General features: G+C 39.9%; 2 protein-coding genes across 2 annotated transcripts; both read right to left on the reverse strand.

Moving 5' to 3' along the window:
• Positions 1-1,233: 1,233 nt before the first annotated feature.
• LOC141786507 (uncharacterized) lies at positions 1,234-2,067 on the reverse strand. Its single transcript, XM_074665123.1, has one exon. The coding sequence runs from the start codon at positions 2,065-2,067 to the stop codon at positions 1,234-1,236; it is 834 nt and encodes a 277-aa protein (XP_074521224.1).
• Positions 2,068-8,989: 6,922 nt separating this feature from the next.
• On the reverse strand, positions 8,990-13,916 carry LOC141786508 (uncharacterized). Its single transcript, XM_074665124.1, has 4 exons — positions 13,799-13,916; positions 13,410-13,583; positions 11,761-11,846; positions 8,990-10,241 (listed from the first exon to the last, which is right to left on the reverse strand). The coding sequence occupies exons 1-4, from the start codon at positions 13,914-13,916 to the stop codon at positions 9,975-9,977; spliced, it is 645 nt and encodes a 214-aa protein (XP_074521225.1). The 3' UTR covers positions 8,990-9,974.
• Positions 13,917-16,936: the final 3,020 nt, after the last annotated feature.

Here is a 16,936-nt window from a genome sequence, read left to right on the forward strand (position 1 = left end):
TTGTTTGAGGTCACGAGTTTGAGCGTTGTACCACGGAGCGGAACGATGTCGTCTGAGAGTCCTCTGTCTGAGCGGAGCAATTGAATCGAGGACGGCTTGAAGAGAACCCGTGGTATCCGCAACAAGTTGATCAAGCTGAGAGGGAGCACAAGAGCTCTCTGCAAAAGTAGAGCAAGAATTCAAGGCAGCAGGAATAGCTTCCTTAAAAATGTCTACAGCTCTGTCAGACAAGTTCCTGGACAAGATGATTTTGTTCGCAGGTGAGAAATCCGACAGCAAGAATTCAAAAGTAATGAAGAAATGATCCGACAGAAGAGGATTCTGCGGTAAGACAGCCAAGTTGACAGGTTCCACGCCATAAGCAAGAACAAGATCCAAGGTGTGGTTAAAGCGATGAGTAGGATGGTTCACATACTGTGTGAAACCAAAAGAATCCAGTAAAGACATGAAGGCAATACAAAGACTATTGTCAACGACGTCCACATGAATATTAAAGTCACCGACAATGATAATTTTATCCGAAAGAAGAACGATATTAGAAAGAAACTCTGAAAAGTCGGAGAGAAATTGAGAGTAAACGCCAGGAGGCCGGTAGACGATAACAAACAAAAACGGTTGTGCGGTTTTTACAGCTGGATGCAAGAAACTGAGAAAAAGACTTTCAAAAGAGCTAATGCCTAGTTTAGGTCTAGTGCTAATATTAAAGCTAGAGTTAAAGATAGCTGTCACTCACCCCCCATGGCCTGTGTCTCAAGGGTTATGAGTATTAAGGTGACTGGGAGGAGTGGACTCGTTTAAACTAACATATTCGCCCTCACACAGCCAGGTTTCAGTCAGAGCAAGTAAATCAATGTGATAATCTGATATAAGTTCATTAACTAGCACAGCTTTAGATGATAAAGATCTAATATTTAACAAACCACATTTGACTTTAACGTCATGTGGTTCATCCGCACCGGAAGTTTTAATTTTTATAAGATTATCATAATTCACTCCTTTATTATTATTATTATTATTATTATTATTATTATTATTATTATTATTACAGTTGTTGTTGTTGTTATAATAATTATTGTTGTTATTGTTATTTTTATTTTTATAGAAAAAGGGTCTCGGTCGGGGAACCGACACAGTCTCTATGTTACAACAGGAGTGGTTGGGAAACTGCACTAAGGGAAACGCAGAGGAGCGTGTAGGACTGTTGCTCTGCTGCCTAGTCTCCACTCTGAGTTGTCAGATGGGTAAACTAATAAAATCAGCCAGATTTCTAGTTAAACAAGCTGCGCCATCCAGAGTGGGATGAACGCCATCTCGGCTAATTAGACCAGGCTTGCCCCAGAAGGATCGCCAGTTGTCTATAAAACCCACGCCATTATCTGGACACCAGTTCGACAGCCAGCGGTTGAATGAGGAGATACGGCTAAACATCTCATCATTTGCCCTGTTTGGCAGGGGGCCAGAGAAAATTACGGAGTCCGACATAGTTTTGGCCAAAGCACACACCGACTCCACATTAATCTTTGTGACTTCCGACTGGCGACGTCGGGAGTCATTAACGCCGACATGTATAACTATCTTACGAAATCTACGTTTATCCTTTGCCAGCAGTTTTAAGTTGCCCTCAATGTCGCCCACTCTTGCTCCCGGGAGGCACTGAACTATGGTGTCTGGCGTCGCTAATTTCACATTCCGTACTACCGAGTCACCAATCACTAAAGTGTTGAGTTTCTTAGCAGGTGTGTTGCTAAGAGGGGCATATTTATTGGAAATGTGAACGTTACGGTTGTCCGGCGTGCGATTTTTATGCTTGCGGCTATGTTTCCCTCTCACGGTCACCCAGCCACTACATCCCGGCTGCTCGGGATCTGCCGGGGGGGAGGCTAAGCTAAGACGGCCCGCACCGGCTACAGGGGGCTGGCTAGCATTAGCTAAATGTGGCCTAGCTTCGGTGCGGGGCCGCGTCTCCAATTCAGAAACCCTCGCCTCCAGAGCTACAAATAAGCTACATTTAAAATAAATATAATTATCCGTAAAGGAGGAAGAGGAATAACTAAACATCTGACACATCGGGCAGAAACGAGCCGCAGAAGGAGAGTCAGAGTGAGAGCTGGAGCTAGAGTGAGAAGACATCACTAGTGCTGGGGAGCTAAAAGGCTAACAGGAAAACCAGTCGTCAGAAACACCGAAAAAGTGTACACCCTTGTGGGAAAAAAGGCAGAGTGCTTGGTGTAAACTACTATAGATCGATAAGATGGCAAGATTGAAAAGAGTGAAAGTCCGTAACAGGGAAAACAACAAAGATAGATTGAGAGGGAACGACACGACCGTGCTGTACACAGAGTAAAGGAAAAACCGGAAGTGATACCACACACTCACGTGACCGCAGAGTAACTAGAGTTACCTTGGCCATGCCATGTAGACCTAGCATCAACATTATACTGATAAAGCAACTTACCTGGATCTGAGACAAAGCCTGGCTCACTGTAGACTTATGTATCCCTGCTGAGTACACAGCTACTCCCTATCAAATATCATTGACAAGTAATATTATTAAGACATGATTTTACTCCTTCTGAAAATACAATTGACCTTGCAGTTGACACAATGCAATTGCTAACTAGAGTTACCTTGGCCATGCCATGTAGGCCCAGCATCAACATTACACTGATATAGCAACATACCTGGGGTCCGTTTCTCAAAGCAGGTTTGATGAAAACGAGTCTATTAACTCTGGAAAAGGGGAAACTCTGGGTTTTTGGTTTCAGAAAGGGAGGTTAATCAAACCTGAGAAAGAGGGGAAACTCAAGTCTGTTTCACAAAGAGGTGTAACTAAAACTCTGTGTCTGTTACTCTGGCAACTGACCCTCTTGATCTAACCTGGTCAGGAGGAGGTTTTTCTCACTGAGCTTGGAGTTTTTCTCTGTTTCCGCCCTCTTCCAGAGCCACACCCCATTTCATTTCTTCATCTATTCAGTCAGCAACTGACATTCAGTCAGTTTTGACGTAGCCGTCTGTCATTGATAAAAATCAGAGTCAGTAGTGTATCAGGCACAATGCATGCTACAGACCTTTTTCACTGACATCCTTTTGTCAACAATTCTGTGGATGAAGGCGTAGCATAACCACACATAGATATACTCTCAATTTCAAACAGTTATCTTTTTGAGCAGTACCGTTTCATGTCTCTGTCAATCATTTATGTACACAACTTGATCCGTCCTTAAACTTGCAGCATTACTGCTCACAGTCATGTGCTCACTCATAGCAGATGTTGTGCATTGCACCATGTCTCTTTCTTCGAAAGCAGAAGTTTTTTTTGTATAACGCTGACATGCTTAGAATCTAAGTAAGGCAACTGTATGCAGAGCAGGCAGAAAAGTTTGCCTCACCATTACACAGCTTTTACCAGTCTTTGTGGTTTTCCCTTTCTTTCTGTTGGCTGAGTAGAAGTCTGTGTTATTGAAATATGCTTAGTTATTTAACAAAACATGATATTGATGAGAAAGCCATTTATGTGTGTGACAACAGCATTATTTTTAAAATAAAAAAACACTACACAGTCAATCAGCCACTTAATATCCATATATAGATACCCTCCCATTGAGATTATGCTAAGCCTTTACCTGCTTGAACAATGTTATTATATTTCTTTCTTAGCTGCTGCCAAGTGTGCTTCAGCTCCATAGCATTGCATCTAAATTAAAGTAATTGAACTAATTACTATGCACATATTGAATAGTTTGATTCATTAAATTCAAACAGATTGTCCCTGTTATGTTATTGAGATTGCAAAGGACTACATTTATATTAACACATTGACCCGAGCAGCAATGTTCTCCCATGTTGTCTCTCCCTCTCTTGCAGCTGCAGCTGTGTTTCTCTTTTTTCTAAAAATGTGCTGGAACTCTTCATATGAGCGCATTAAAACTTGTCGTTGAATTGGGGTGAAAAACATGTCCCTTCTCCTCTCTGTTGCCACGGTGTATCATTGAATCTGGGCTCCATTGATGATGTCAAAGCCAGTGGAATCTTGAATTAGGGTAACATAAGAGTTGAGCTCCAGTAAATCAGCATTCAATTAGGATACAAGGTATTGTCGTGGTGACCTGATTGCTTCATTATGCCAATTCTATGCAACAATGTGTGATGTTATGATTATGGGAAGCAAAGTACTGCTATAACAGCCTTGTGTTGATTGGTCACTTTCTTGTTGATTTTTTGTGATTGGTGCTCTTGTAATTGGTGTCTAAATTAATATTGTATTCTGTATTAATCGTAAGCTGTGAAGTTTAACTAGAGAGATAACATTTTTTCTATTACACTACTACACCTCTATTCTCTTTCCTTTACATCAATTTAAGTGTCAAAACTGTTACTTCATGCATCAGGTTTTTTGTGCTCAGTTTTTGAAGGTATCATATCGAGTGAACTGAAAATATACGCCTCTTTTTATTTTATTGGGGGGACCATTCCACAAAATACAAGAAAAAAAAAGCCGGGCATGTTTCAATCAAAACAGCCAGCTATTTTATCATGTAAAACACTCTAAGACATAATTAAAATGCTAAATACCCACCCATACATGTCTAATTTAAAGTGTAGTCAGCTCCATTGGACTCCTTGCCCCCTGTTACGGTCCCTTACTGGTTAATATATATACTTTTCAATTTGAGGTGCAGCAGCAGGTGTTCTGGTGATCACTAGGGCACAGTGTGTTCCTGGACTATAAAAGGCGGACTTCCGCCGCGGCCTCGCTCTCTCTCGAACCCATCCGACATCCTTCAGCCGGCCACGCAGCAGCCACATTGCACCTACACGCATTTCAACACTTACATACATCTGTTTCTTACTGATTCCCACAAGCACACACGCACGGACAGCACACCATCCATTTACTGACTCCAGTGATATAACAGTTTGATTTATTGTTTAATTTATAAACGCCCGAACAAGCTTAAAACGTTGCCTTCTGTGTCCTCCCCTTTATTTGTTGCAGCCTTATGAGCAGGGCTGTAACACCCCCTAAAATGTAGATTCAAACATTGAAATCATGAATTTAGGTAATCTAGGAGGTAAGATATGGAGAAATTTGTTTTTGAAAGAAGCTATTTTCAAAGCTCCAAGATGGCTGCCATAACAATCTCAGGAAAAATGGCAACATTGCTTTACTGATATGTTACATTATAAGGTTTCTTAAAATGTATAGTTTTACAAATCTCCGTCTTCATCCTACAAACTCATCTGGTTGAACTTAGTGGCCCTGACTAAGTGGCTTAAGAATTAACCATCTATATTGAGTCAAATAAAGCACAAAAAACAGTAAGCAAAAAAAAAAAAAGATATCACTCACAAAAACAACTAAATTAGTAAAATATAGTGATATAAAAGATTAAATCCAACATATAAATGATCTAAAATTAAGTAGTACTAATTTTTATATATTCACCCAATAAAATCATCTAAAATGTAAATAAAATAACTGCTTGGGAATTTCGTTCATGTTTTTGTTGTGATCTACATTTTAGTTTGCGACTGTAATTGGTTGATCAGAAAATACAGAATAAATATAACTAAATAAAGATAAGACATTTAATACTTGACAAAAGTATCAAATTATTAAAGACACAGTATTTCAAGCACCCTGTGACATACAGAGAATGCTACTGTTGAACTCTTTTAGAAAAAAATAAACACACACACACACACACACACACACACACACACACACACACACACACACACACACACCAAAGACTTTGAAAATTGTTCCCAAAACTTTATCTTTCAAATAAATAAAACGTCTGTGTCAACTAAGACTCCCCAAAGACCTTTTATGGTAAATGAATGAAATGTAGGGGGGAAAAAAAATTACAACAGACAGCCACAATAGCAACAATCATAGCTGTGCCCAAATTGGTACAAACATTCAAACCTGGCACCCTCAAATGTTCATCCTTAAGCTCTAGAGAAGCAGAATACTGCAGAACTGACCATAAGCATACCTTAAATCCAACACAAAGTAGTTATCAATGTAGGGGACATATTCTTTCTCCTACTCCTGGTGTACATTTTTTGGCTTGGAATCAATAAATTTCAGTATCAAATTGAGAACTGAGTCATTCTTCATAATCTCTTATCATCATCAACGAACAACAGGAAACAAGGTGAGAGAAAAAGTTGTGCCTATCCCTCCACGTGAACCACTTTCCAAACTAATGCATCATACCTGTTCAAAGGCACATAAAACAAAACAATTAAGTGTTTGTTTCTGTAATATGCCTCTTTCCCACGCTTATGTGCCTATTCCTCCACGGGAACCACACTTTCCAGACTTAACAATGCATCACATCTTTTCACAGACACCTTCATAATCTTACATTTAAAAACTTGGTCCGTTTGGATAATTCTTCTAATGTTCAGTGTCAATTTTTTTGTATACTGACTGCATTCATACATGCTCACTATGAGTTGGAGACATTGTTTACATCATTGGAAGCGTGTTAAATAAAATCTGGTGATGATTATAGTTGAATTATGTTTTTTGTGTTAATATAAGAGAAGTTAAACCAGACCGGTCAAATTTGACCGCGAACATCAAAGTAAGGGGGGGTGACACGAACACAATACAAGGGTTAACCCTCATATTCTTTTCTGCGCAGACTCTGGCTGCAAAACAGTACAATGGCTGCGCTTGTGGCGAGGGGCATTTTGGCTTTAAAACCATACAATTGGAAATGGTGGAGCCACGCTATCCACTGTACATACAGTCTATGGTGACTACAGAGTGTCAGCAAGCAGCAAGTGAGGACATACATTGAATAACAAAATATTCAATAAAGATGAGCCATGTCAGTTAGTTATGAGTGACAACGTGAAAGGATAACTGCTTGCACAAGTATCACGGACACAGTTGCAACCAATGTGGGTTTGGCAGCTCTGGGCTAATAGCTCTTGCATGAGGTAAATTTAGGGATTTTAATGGAGCCATTTGTTTACGAAACTCAAACCTGTCATGCTTGGCTGTGCTGAAAAAAAATGTGGTCCAAGACACTGTCGTTGCATTGTAAATGTCTTTCATTGCATTATTTGACCAAATTACAAACCTTCACCTGTTGAATGACACTTCTGTTATCTCCCTGATAATGTTGTATACACACACACAAACACACACACACACACACACACACACACACACACACACACACACACACATATATATATATATATATATATATATATATATATATATATATATATATATATATATATATATATAAATATATATATATATACACACATTTAAATTATATCAGATATCTTAAGTAAAATGTAAATGACTACAGAACCATTCATTACAGTGTATGTGCTTAACCATCCTGTAGGCCTTTCTATCAGGCTCTGGATCCGACCTTTACAAAACAAAACGACATTAATTGCTACTCTTATGATAAAAGTAATTTGTGTTTGATATTGGTGCATTCTAAAAAAGAAAGAAAAAAAAGCAAAATATATATTCTTCTAATGTAAATTAATTTATTCACTGCCAAAAACTTTCTGTAGATGATTTAAAAGAACAACAAACTTGCAGTAATAGTATGAATTGTAATTGAAATACAGCCAGTGATGCATGATATTTAATTTAGCAGACAGATGAACAATAGCAACTTTCTCAAAACAAAATAAATACTTGGAAATTTCAACAGTTATATAACTCCTTAGTTGTTACCTAATGTGTCTATTTTTCCCCTGCAAGGTTATCTGAGAATAGAAGGAATGGACAGATATTCCTTTAATGCTTTGCACTTCTGTCGTTACGTCGGCCATGTTGGTTTTAGGAATTTATTAATTGCTCTTGCAATGACTTGCCAAACAGTGGCAGCGTATGCAGGCCACTGTAGCTGATGCGCAAATCAATCAATCAATCAAATCTTATTTAGAGAGCACTTTACATACAAAAAAATGTAGCAAAAAATGCTTTACATGTATAAAAACAACCCTTACCCATCCCCACCACATCGAGACTCCCGCAAAGCACATACAAACTTTCATAGACACCCCCCCCCCCCCCTCCATATTGCTATCATAGGCCCCCTCCCACCTGCCCAAGTTGATGTTCACCACTAGGCAGACACATCCCAGCCAGGGCCAGTCACAGGCGGAATGAAAAAAAAGTACAAACTTTAAAATTATAAGAAATATAAAGGGTTAGGGTTAAGAAACTAAATAGATAATAAAACTGCTAAAATATGATAAGAATAAGGTAATATAAATGAGTAAATTATTACAACAGTACAAATTGATATTTTGTCATAAATTACTTCTTGTTTGAAATGTGGTGCTAATCTGTCTGACAAAAAAACCTTAAAATCATTCATCTGACTCCATCCTCCTCTGTCTTCTTTCCGCCCAGTTTGCTAATGGGGAACAATCAGGAGGCGTCCTGGTTCTCAGATGAGCACAAATTTATTAACAATATGTCAAGAATATAGTTTCACAGAGATCTCTGGGTTCAAAATTAACACAGTCCTGACTACCACAACCAGTGCAGGGATCAGTTCCAAAAATCTGAGCCTTCTCTCCTGTCCCTTGAACCCTCATAAGCTAACTGATACACACACATGCGTGCGCACAAACACACACACAGAAAACAATAGAGATGCAAACATTAACATAAACATTAACATTAAACATTCATTAACATTAACTTCACTTGTGGTCACTAGGTGCTCCATGAAACCCCAGGACCCCCAGCCACCACTCAAGTGTCTTGCAATGCATACCACCATAATTAGCACATCTAAACAACAAGGTTAGTAAAGCATATTTGTATATTTTCGAAGGTGAAATTATGCATAAATAAGCTATATATTCTTTAAAGCACTACATGGATTCCACCTTTACATAGACTGGTGGAGATAGATAGATAGATAGATAGATAGATAGATAGATAGATAGATAGATAGATAGATAGATAGATAGATAGATAGATAGATGCAGATAGATGCATATCAGTGTTTAAAAAGTGTTGTTGTCATTAGTTGATGACTAACTGCTCATGCTTGGCTTTGATTTTCTTTCTCAAAGCAACATTTTCATGCTCCCTACATCCTGTTTGACAGCTTCTATGGCCTGTAGGCCACAGATGGCAGCTTGCTGTGCATGCTGTACAATGAGAGACAGTGAAATGTCTCACCAATTCAATTCAGGCTTCAATCCAGGCTTGTCCATTCTCTGGATCACTTTCTTCTTCTGCTTCTTTCTAAAATAAAGATGTTGGTTTGTTTTCTACCTTTATTTATCCTCTTTTCCTCCACTTCCTTTAATCTCTTTAAATCACATTTCAAATGTCTCTGAATAAATTCTGCCTCACAAATAAACCTGTCAGTGACAACACTTGTTGGAAAGTGACCCCGTTCTTTTACTTCCTTCTGCTTCATTATTTAGTTACTTCAATCAGAGGAAAATGGTTTAACATGGTTCCAGTTCAGAAGATTAAAGTGTGTGCTGAAGCCTGCATTATGACACTAGGTTTACATTTACAACATGATACAGGACAGAAATAAATACAGTTTAAGAAGCAGAAAGTCTACTGACCACACATGGAGAATCAAATCAAATAGAAACACCACTGGCTCACAACATACAATAACTTCCATCCATGCACCCTAGTAGGATATGAGCTAAATTTCTTGCCTATGAATTCTGTAATTTAGCATTTTAAGCTTGACACTTTAGTTTAGCTGGACATAGTTTTCATTTGATAGCTAAAGGAGAAGCATTGTCCGAGTTAGCTGTTTTTGTTGTTAGCCTGCTAGCTCAGTAAACAAGTTGAGCACAGGTGTTGTTAACTGCAGGACTCAACAGGAGCAGGACAGACTGAGCTGTTCCAAGCTAAATTAGCTTCTGGAGGCTATTATCTGTGCTACTGCTGACCACTACCTTGTTGTCTTTTTAGCTCCTCTTGATTCTTTTTTTTAATTTTGTTTGTCTTCATTTTGTTTTTCTTTATTGTCTTCATGGAGCCAAACTGAAAACACAGATCCCAGGAACACACTGGCAGCCAGGAGATAAACAATGAAGTAAATCCGGTTCAGTTTTTTGGTCTTTGTGGTCCAGTAGCCGGGCTCCTCTTCTTCCTTCCTGCTGCTGAGAAGCAGAACCACTGTCTTCAAAACCTCCCTCAGCTCGTTGTTCAGACTCTGTAAATCCTGGATCTCCTGGGTCAGCCAGCTGCTGCTGCCCTGAAAAAACATACCACGGCATATTAGAGCAGTTAGAGGAAGGCTTTAAGATGACACAGACAGTTACACTACACACTAGAAAAACAATTTCAGAATAAATTGTGCTGTGAATGCAGAAAACTGAAGCAGCTTACGCTGAAATGCTATTGCAGAATGCTGAAGATGAATGACTGAAGACATGTCTGAAAATGGTTGAATGAACTTTTGAAAAGCTTGTGCTAAACTGCTGAATGCGGAATGCTGCAGAAACCTGTCATGAGCTACTGGATGAAAAGACAATGAATGGATGAATCAATGGGATTAATAACTTAATTTAGAAGTTTAAATGGCTGAATGTTTAAAACATGAATAAATGATTAAATGAATGGATGGATGGATGAAATAAAAGGAAAATCTGTGAAAATCATGGGTTCAAGAAGTTTAAATAGGACTCTGATCCAAGTGGCAACATCCGGTCTGAAAGCACACGACAACACTGAGGTGCTTATATCTGCTGTTTCTCGAGTGTCTGCTTGAGGCTGGCTGTGGACGCACAGGAATTCACACACACACACACACACACCAAACCAAACAAACAAAAAAAAAACAGCAGAAACAAACTGCCAAACAGTTCATGCTGGGGGATGTTGCAGGCAGCAGAATGTTCTGGCAAATTTGCCAATCTTGGTGTTCTCTGGAAAATGCCATACGTTCTGCACGGTGCTGGGCTGTAAGCACAACCTCTAACTGTGGACGTCGGGCCCTCATACCTCCCTCACGGGGTCTGTTTCTGACCCTTTGAGCTGACACATGCACATTTGTGGCCTACTGGAGGTCATTTTGTAGGGATCTGGCAGTGCACCTTCTGTTCCTTGGTCCTGCTGCTGGGTTGTTGCCCTCCAGCGGCCTCCTCAATGTCCCCTGATGTACTGGCCTGTCTCTTGGTAGCTCTGTGTGTTCCTGGGATCCATGCTCTGGACACTACGCTGACAGACACAGCAAACCTTCTTGCCACAGCTCACATTGATGTATCATCCTGGATGAGCTGCACTACCTGAGCCACTTGTGTGGGTTGTAGACTCAGTGTCATGCTACCTGTTGTTTATTCCATTTGTACAACAACATGTCAAATTGATTGTCAATTAGTGTTGCTTCCTAAGTAGACAGTTTGATTTCACAGAAGTGTGATTGACTTGGAGTTACACTGTGTTGTTTAAGTGTTCCCTTTATTTATTTTTTTTTGAGCAGTGTACATTTTTTTGGAACATTTTTTGGTAACATATGCTGCAAATGCATTGCTGCCTTCACAGCAATGATTCAACCCTGATTGGAATTGAGGGTCATGAGCAAAATGTGCAGACTTCCATCAGTTAGCAACAACAAATCAAGAACTGCTTTCAAAGGCCTCTACATCTGCTCTCTTGCTGTTTTCTAAAGCTCAGTCAGAGTTTGTTCTAGGGGCTCTGGATCTATGGGATAAAGAGAACATAGAGCAGAGAAGGATCACAGCAGTTTGACAGAAATACAACTTCATGCTGACCTCTTTCACCTCTGGCAGCAGCTCAGGAAGCGTCTCAGCAGGGGACTGGTCAAAGACATGCACACAAGGTATGGATTTGTCCATGTCTGCAAAGAATCATGGGACAGCTTAGAGCCTGAACAAAGAGACAACAGCTTAAATTAGAGAAATTGCATTTCCTTGCAGCTAATACGTTAAAATGCAGAAGCTGAGGAAAGAAACTGTGAAATAAACTTGTCATAAGTACTGAACAAAGCTAGAAATGTGAAATGGAAGAAAGAAAAAGCAGAAGAAATTATAACTGTGGTAGAAATAATGGTTAAAGTAGCTAAGGATGAAGAAAAGGTAGTTTGAATAGTATTAGTTTTTATAACAAAATTCAAATAATAGGAGAGCAAGCAAAGTAAGCTTAAGTAAGAGTATATGGTTCAATCAGTAAAGTAGAAATAATGCTATCAGTGCATGCAAAGGTACCTTTGTGTGTGTGTGTGTGTGTGTGTGTGTGTGTGTGTGTGTGTGTGTGTGTGTGTGTGTGTGTGTGTGTGTGTGCGTGTGTGTGTGTGTGTGTGTGTGTGTGCGTGTGTGTTGGTTCTAGGCAGATTAAAAAATAAATATTTCTACGTCACACAGTTGTGTGGTTACCATGGTGATGAAGATGATGATGCATCAAGAGGTGATGATGCATCAAGGAGACATTGGAACTCCTCTGTGTCCATTGATCTAAAGCAGGAGTATTAGATTAGACATGGGTCTGAAAAACCTGCCTTGGTCGAGACTGTGATAGCTCGAAGAAAGAGGATTGGTTAGTGAGAATTTCAAGACTCTAATGCAGCGGTTTTCAAAGTGTGAGGCGCGCCTCCCCTGGGGGGCGCCAAAGAGTTCCAGGGGAGGCGCGAGATGAGGAACAAAAAAAAAAGCACAAAATAACAATAAGAATAAAAAAATGTCTGAACTAGCACTGAGCCGAACGTTGTAACAGCAGTCCCCCTTCACTCTAGCTGAAGATGTTCCGTACTCTAGGAGCTGAGGTTTGAGTGAGAAACCTAAAAAGTTTATGTTGCCTAAACTGTAAAATCTCAAACACTGTTAAAGATAACTAAGAGTATTGTCATACATGACTATATGAAACATTTGTGAACATTTTAAAGCAAAAATGGAGTCTGTAAATGGAAGCGTGCTGAAGTTTTAACATCTCAAAATGAAAGAAAATTCAGGGGGGACAGTCGAAGATTCCCATTCAATCGTTGTGGGATTTTTTCGTGAATAACTCAGCCAAAAATTCATGAAATGATGAGAAAAGTTATACCACACCATTCCCGATCAAACCCCACGTTTTGATAGATATTTTGTCAGGGTCCTCTGAAAGCCCTAGGAGGAGAAGCACACTGAAATTTTGTCTGGGAGATGAAGAAATTGATGAAGAAGAAGAAATAAAAGAGAGGGACAAATGGAAGAGCTTGTGGCAAAGCTCGTCCCAGGCCTGAGCCCCTAAAAAAGTAAAAGAACAATATGTTGAAATGCTAAACCAAAATTTCTAAATAATGATAGATTCTACATGAGGAAGATCTGGAGAAAGACTCTGCTGCTCCACAAATGAAGCAGCTGTCTGTTTCCTCCTCTCAGTCAGAAAGCTTTCTGTTAATATTGATGTTAGTTGAGCTGAATCTCACCTCTGAAGCACTCATGGACTTTTCCTGCTTGGTCCCTGCAGTCCTCATCCAGGCTTTGGTCTTTATCTGCCTCTTGGTCCTGGGACACATGGTCCTTTTCCATCAGGTACATCATCAAAATGGTCTCCAAGAGGCTCAGCATCATCAGAGTAAAAACCCCGATACAGTAGACGGCTGAAAGAAGAAAGCAGTGACAGAAAGAGCAAAGCAATCAGTGAGCTCACAGTGAGTTAGTAGGTGCTGCTAAAGATCCATCAGTTAGTGCAGGACTCTGAGCTCCTTTACCTATGAATGGGATCCTGTCTGAAGAAGAAGGCAGAATATCATTCAGAATCAGCTGCATCACTGTGACAGCCAGCAGCACAGTCACCTTGAAGCCAGCTTCTCACCTCCACTTTCTGAGATCAGGAAGGAGGCCAAGTCCAGACACAGGAAGAACAGGACAGGGACTATGAAGTTGGCCACATAGAGACCTGAACGCCTCTTTATGGTCATCTGTGAAATCATGGTTAAGATCAGGTTGGTCTTTTTGTTCCAACACTTCAGTTAAGAAAGCTGAACAGTCTTTGTGCCCATTGCATATCAATGAGCTGTTCAATCAGCAGGTTAGCATCATACAGGTTACCATAGAGTCAAAGTCTTTGTTTAATGCTCACTGTTTCTCTCTTTATAGACTGAACTACACTAAACTCAGTAAGCAGTGGGGACAGTTTGGCCATTTCAAAGCAACATCAGTGTTTGGAACCAAACTAGTGGAAAGGAGAAAAACTGGAGCTTTCCTGGATGAGGGGAGCTGAACAGGTGTGTGTTGATCCAAACAAGCAACGCTCTGCAGTTGGGCTGAAGCTGTAACATAGAAGAGGGGCTCAGCACACGCTGCTCATTGAGAAGCAGCTGGTGATGCAGATCAATTCATGCTTTAATGTCAGTCTCAAAACTCCAAAAAGAACGCAATTTTTTTGCTCATAAGTTTATAGGGGGGAAAAGGCATGAGAGATGTCTGAAAAGTCACTAAATATAGCTCTATTTGGGACATCAAAAGTATAGCGTTCTTTGATATCTGAAAATTATACGATTTCTCGAGGTGGAGGAAATTCCTGGATCATTTTTGTGATTGGGTTACTCTAATTATTCGAGGAATTGTTTCAGCCCTACTCTGCAGCAGTCCATGTTGTTCAATCAGTAGAATCAACATGTGGATAGAGTCTGGCCTGTTTGGAAGAGATACATCAATAGGCTCTATGAAAATATGTGTGTGTGTGTGTGTGTGTGTGTGTGTGTGTGACTTCTACTATTGGTACTTACTCTGTAAACCAGCATGCTTGAGGGGAAGTGAAAAATTTTGAGCCCTGTAGTTTCCACGGTTACGTTCATGAGGAGCCACTCCGACTCAGTCTTCATGTAATCACGAGTAAAATTTAATATGTATTCACCAGGCAAACCTGAAAGAAGCTTCATATGGTGCACTGATGATGGAGAAAGAGAGAAAAGTGTGAGTATTTTCTTCCAGTTCTCACAAAGACAAGGTGTCTGGTCTTGGACTCCAGACCCTTTGACCTTGGTGAACTGTTCTGGATGTGTTCATTTTAGTCACTTTTTCCAGAGGGGATCAGAAATGGCTGCAGGAGGAAGTAATGGAAGAAACTGGACAGACCTTTAACCAATCAGAGCCAAGCAGCATGTGACCCAGGGTAACTCAGAGCAACTCAAAGCAACTCAGAGGAACTTAGAGCAACTCAGGGCAAATAAGGGCAACTCAGAGCGTTTCTGTAAAAAGTGTTGAAATTGTCTGTCAGTGAATGAGAAAGTTGAGCAGTTGAAAGAAAAGGGTCCGTCACAGATTGAACAGAACGTAGAGAGAACTTTAAAGATTATTTTCTATAAACACTATCAAAGTGATGTCCTCACTCTCTGTAAACTCCATCAGATTCTTTAGAAACCTCAGAGTAATCAAACTTCTGCACTCATCTCTAACCCCGAGGGCTATTTCTATGCTCCCTATGTTGTATTAGTTTTTAAGAGACAACCCAAAAACTCAAGAACTGTACAGCAGCTTGCACAGCAGCCCTGTGCATCTTAGAGTGCCAGGTGACCGACATGGCTTTTCTGAAACTACAAGATTAGCCCTGAGTACAGGGGATGAAGCTAGACAACAACTAATGGGTGAGCTTTCTGAATGTTATAATGTTGCTGTTTACAACAATAAGACCTTAAAAGAACTCAAGAGTTTGAGTAACATTTCCACATTTGACAGTTGACATTCATGTTTGAGGCTAGCCTTGATAGAAATAACTTGGAAACTTGGAGGAAATTTAACTTGAGACGACATTTTTTTTTTAATTAATTTATTTATAAAGGGACCATGTACAGTACAAACATCAATTGGTGTTGCAACAGAAGTTTCTATTATGAACTCAAAACGGAAAACTGTTGCACAACTTCCAAATATGTAAGTAGAACAGCCAATCACCATGTTGTACTGAGGAAAGGAATGTCTTTCCAATCATCTGTTACAGAAGGAACACTAACACTAGGATATAAAAGATGCTGCCTCTGCCTTGGGGAAAAGGTTTTTGGGCCTTTGAGAGGAGTTTTTTTTTAGGCTGTTAGAAGATTGAGAAGGGAGAGGTGGTCATTGGAGCTGAGTGTGGGGAGACTGGAGTCGGTTGGCCCACTTTGTTCAAAATGGCTTCCTTTGAATAAAGATTTGGATTCAAGCTGACTGAACTCCTTGGCTGATTGAACTCCACATCTCTTATTTTTCAACAGTCGACGATCAAGGTCTTAGAAAATTCAGTGATGAACTGTTCAGGCAGAGGAAATTGGGCACACCCAATGGGAGGCCCCCAAAGCACTGGGAAAAAAAGTTACAATGGGGAGGGACAACTGCTCTGATCAATTCTACATTTATGAATATTTGAGACAATGTTAAGCCGTCTGTCACAGCTTTGATATGTCAACATCATCATTACATTTTTAGGATCAAATCAAATCTGAGATTTTACTTTCAGTTATGGAGCCAGCTAACAAAAAGATAAATATCTGCAGCGCTCAGCTCATGGCTAAAAATAGTCAGTCAGCTTATGCGTGATGGAGGCCAGCTGGATGCTGACAGGGTTAAGAGTTGTCTTTTACTTATGAATCAATAACAGCCAAGACATAAAACTTAATCCTACTCTACCCTTAAAGAAATAAAAAACAATAAATTAAACGTCAAGAAATAAATTGACTGAAAGTCAAATGATAATGAAGATGAAAAGATGGAAATATCTCTAACTGTAAAATGAATGAAAGAAATGTGTTTTCTACACGTCCAAAGGTCCCACACAGTCGTAGTTTAGGCTCAAACAAACAGATGGTTGTAATAAATAATAGACATGAGAAAAAAAGTCAAATGTGGAGCATGTTTGGTCCCTGATCCCAAGAATCAGAGATTTAGGGCTCTAATTTCGTGGCGCAGCGCAGGGGGCGCAAGCCTGGCGCAGCCTGCGCAGTGCTAATTTCGTGCAGCGCACCGCCGTGCGCTG

Source organism: Halichoeres trimaculatus, unplaced genomic scaffold, assembly GCF_033239565.1.
Source record: "Halichoeres trimaculatus isolate MK-OKI-2021-1 unplaced genomic scaffold, fHalTri1.1 fHalTri1_scaffold_36, whole genome shotgun sequence".
NCBI lineage: Eukaryota > Metazoa > Chordata > Actinopteri > Labriformes > Labridae > Halichoeres > Halichoeres trimaculatus.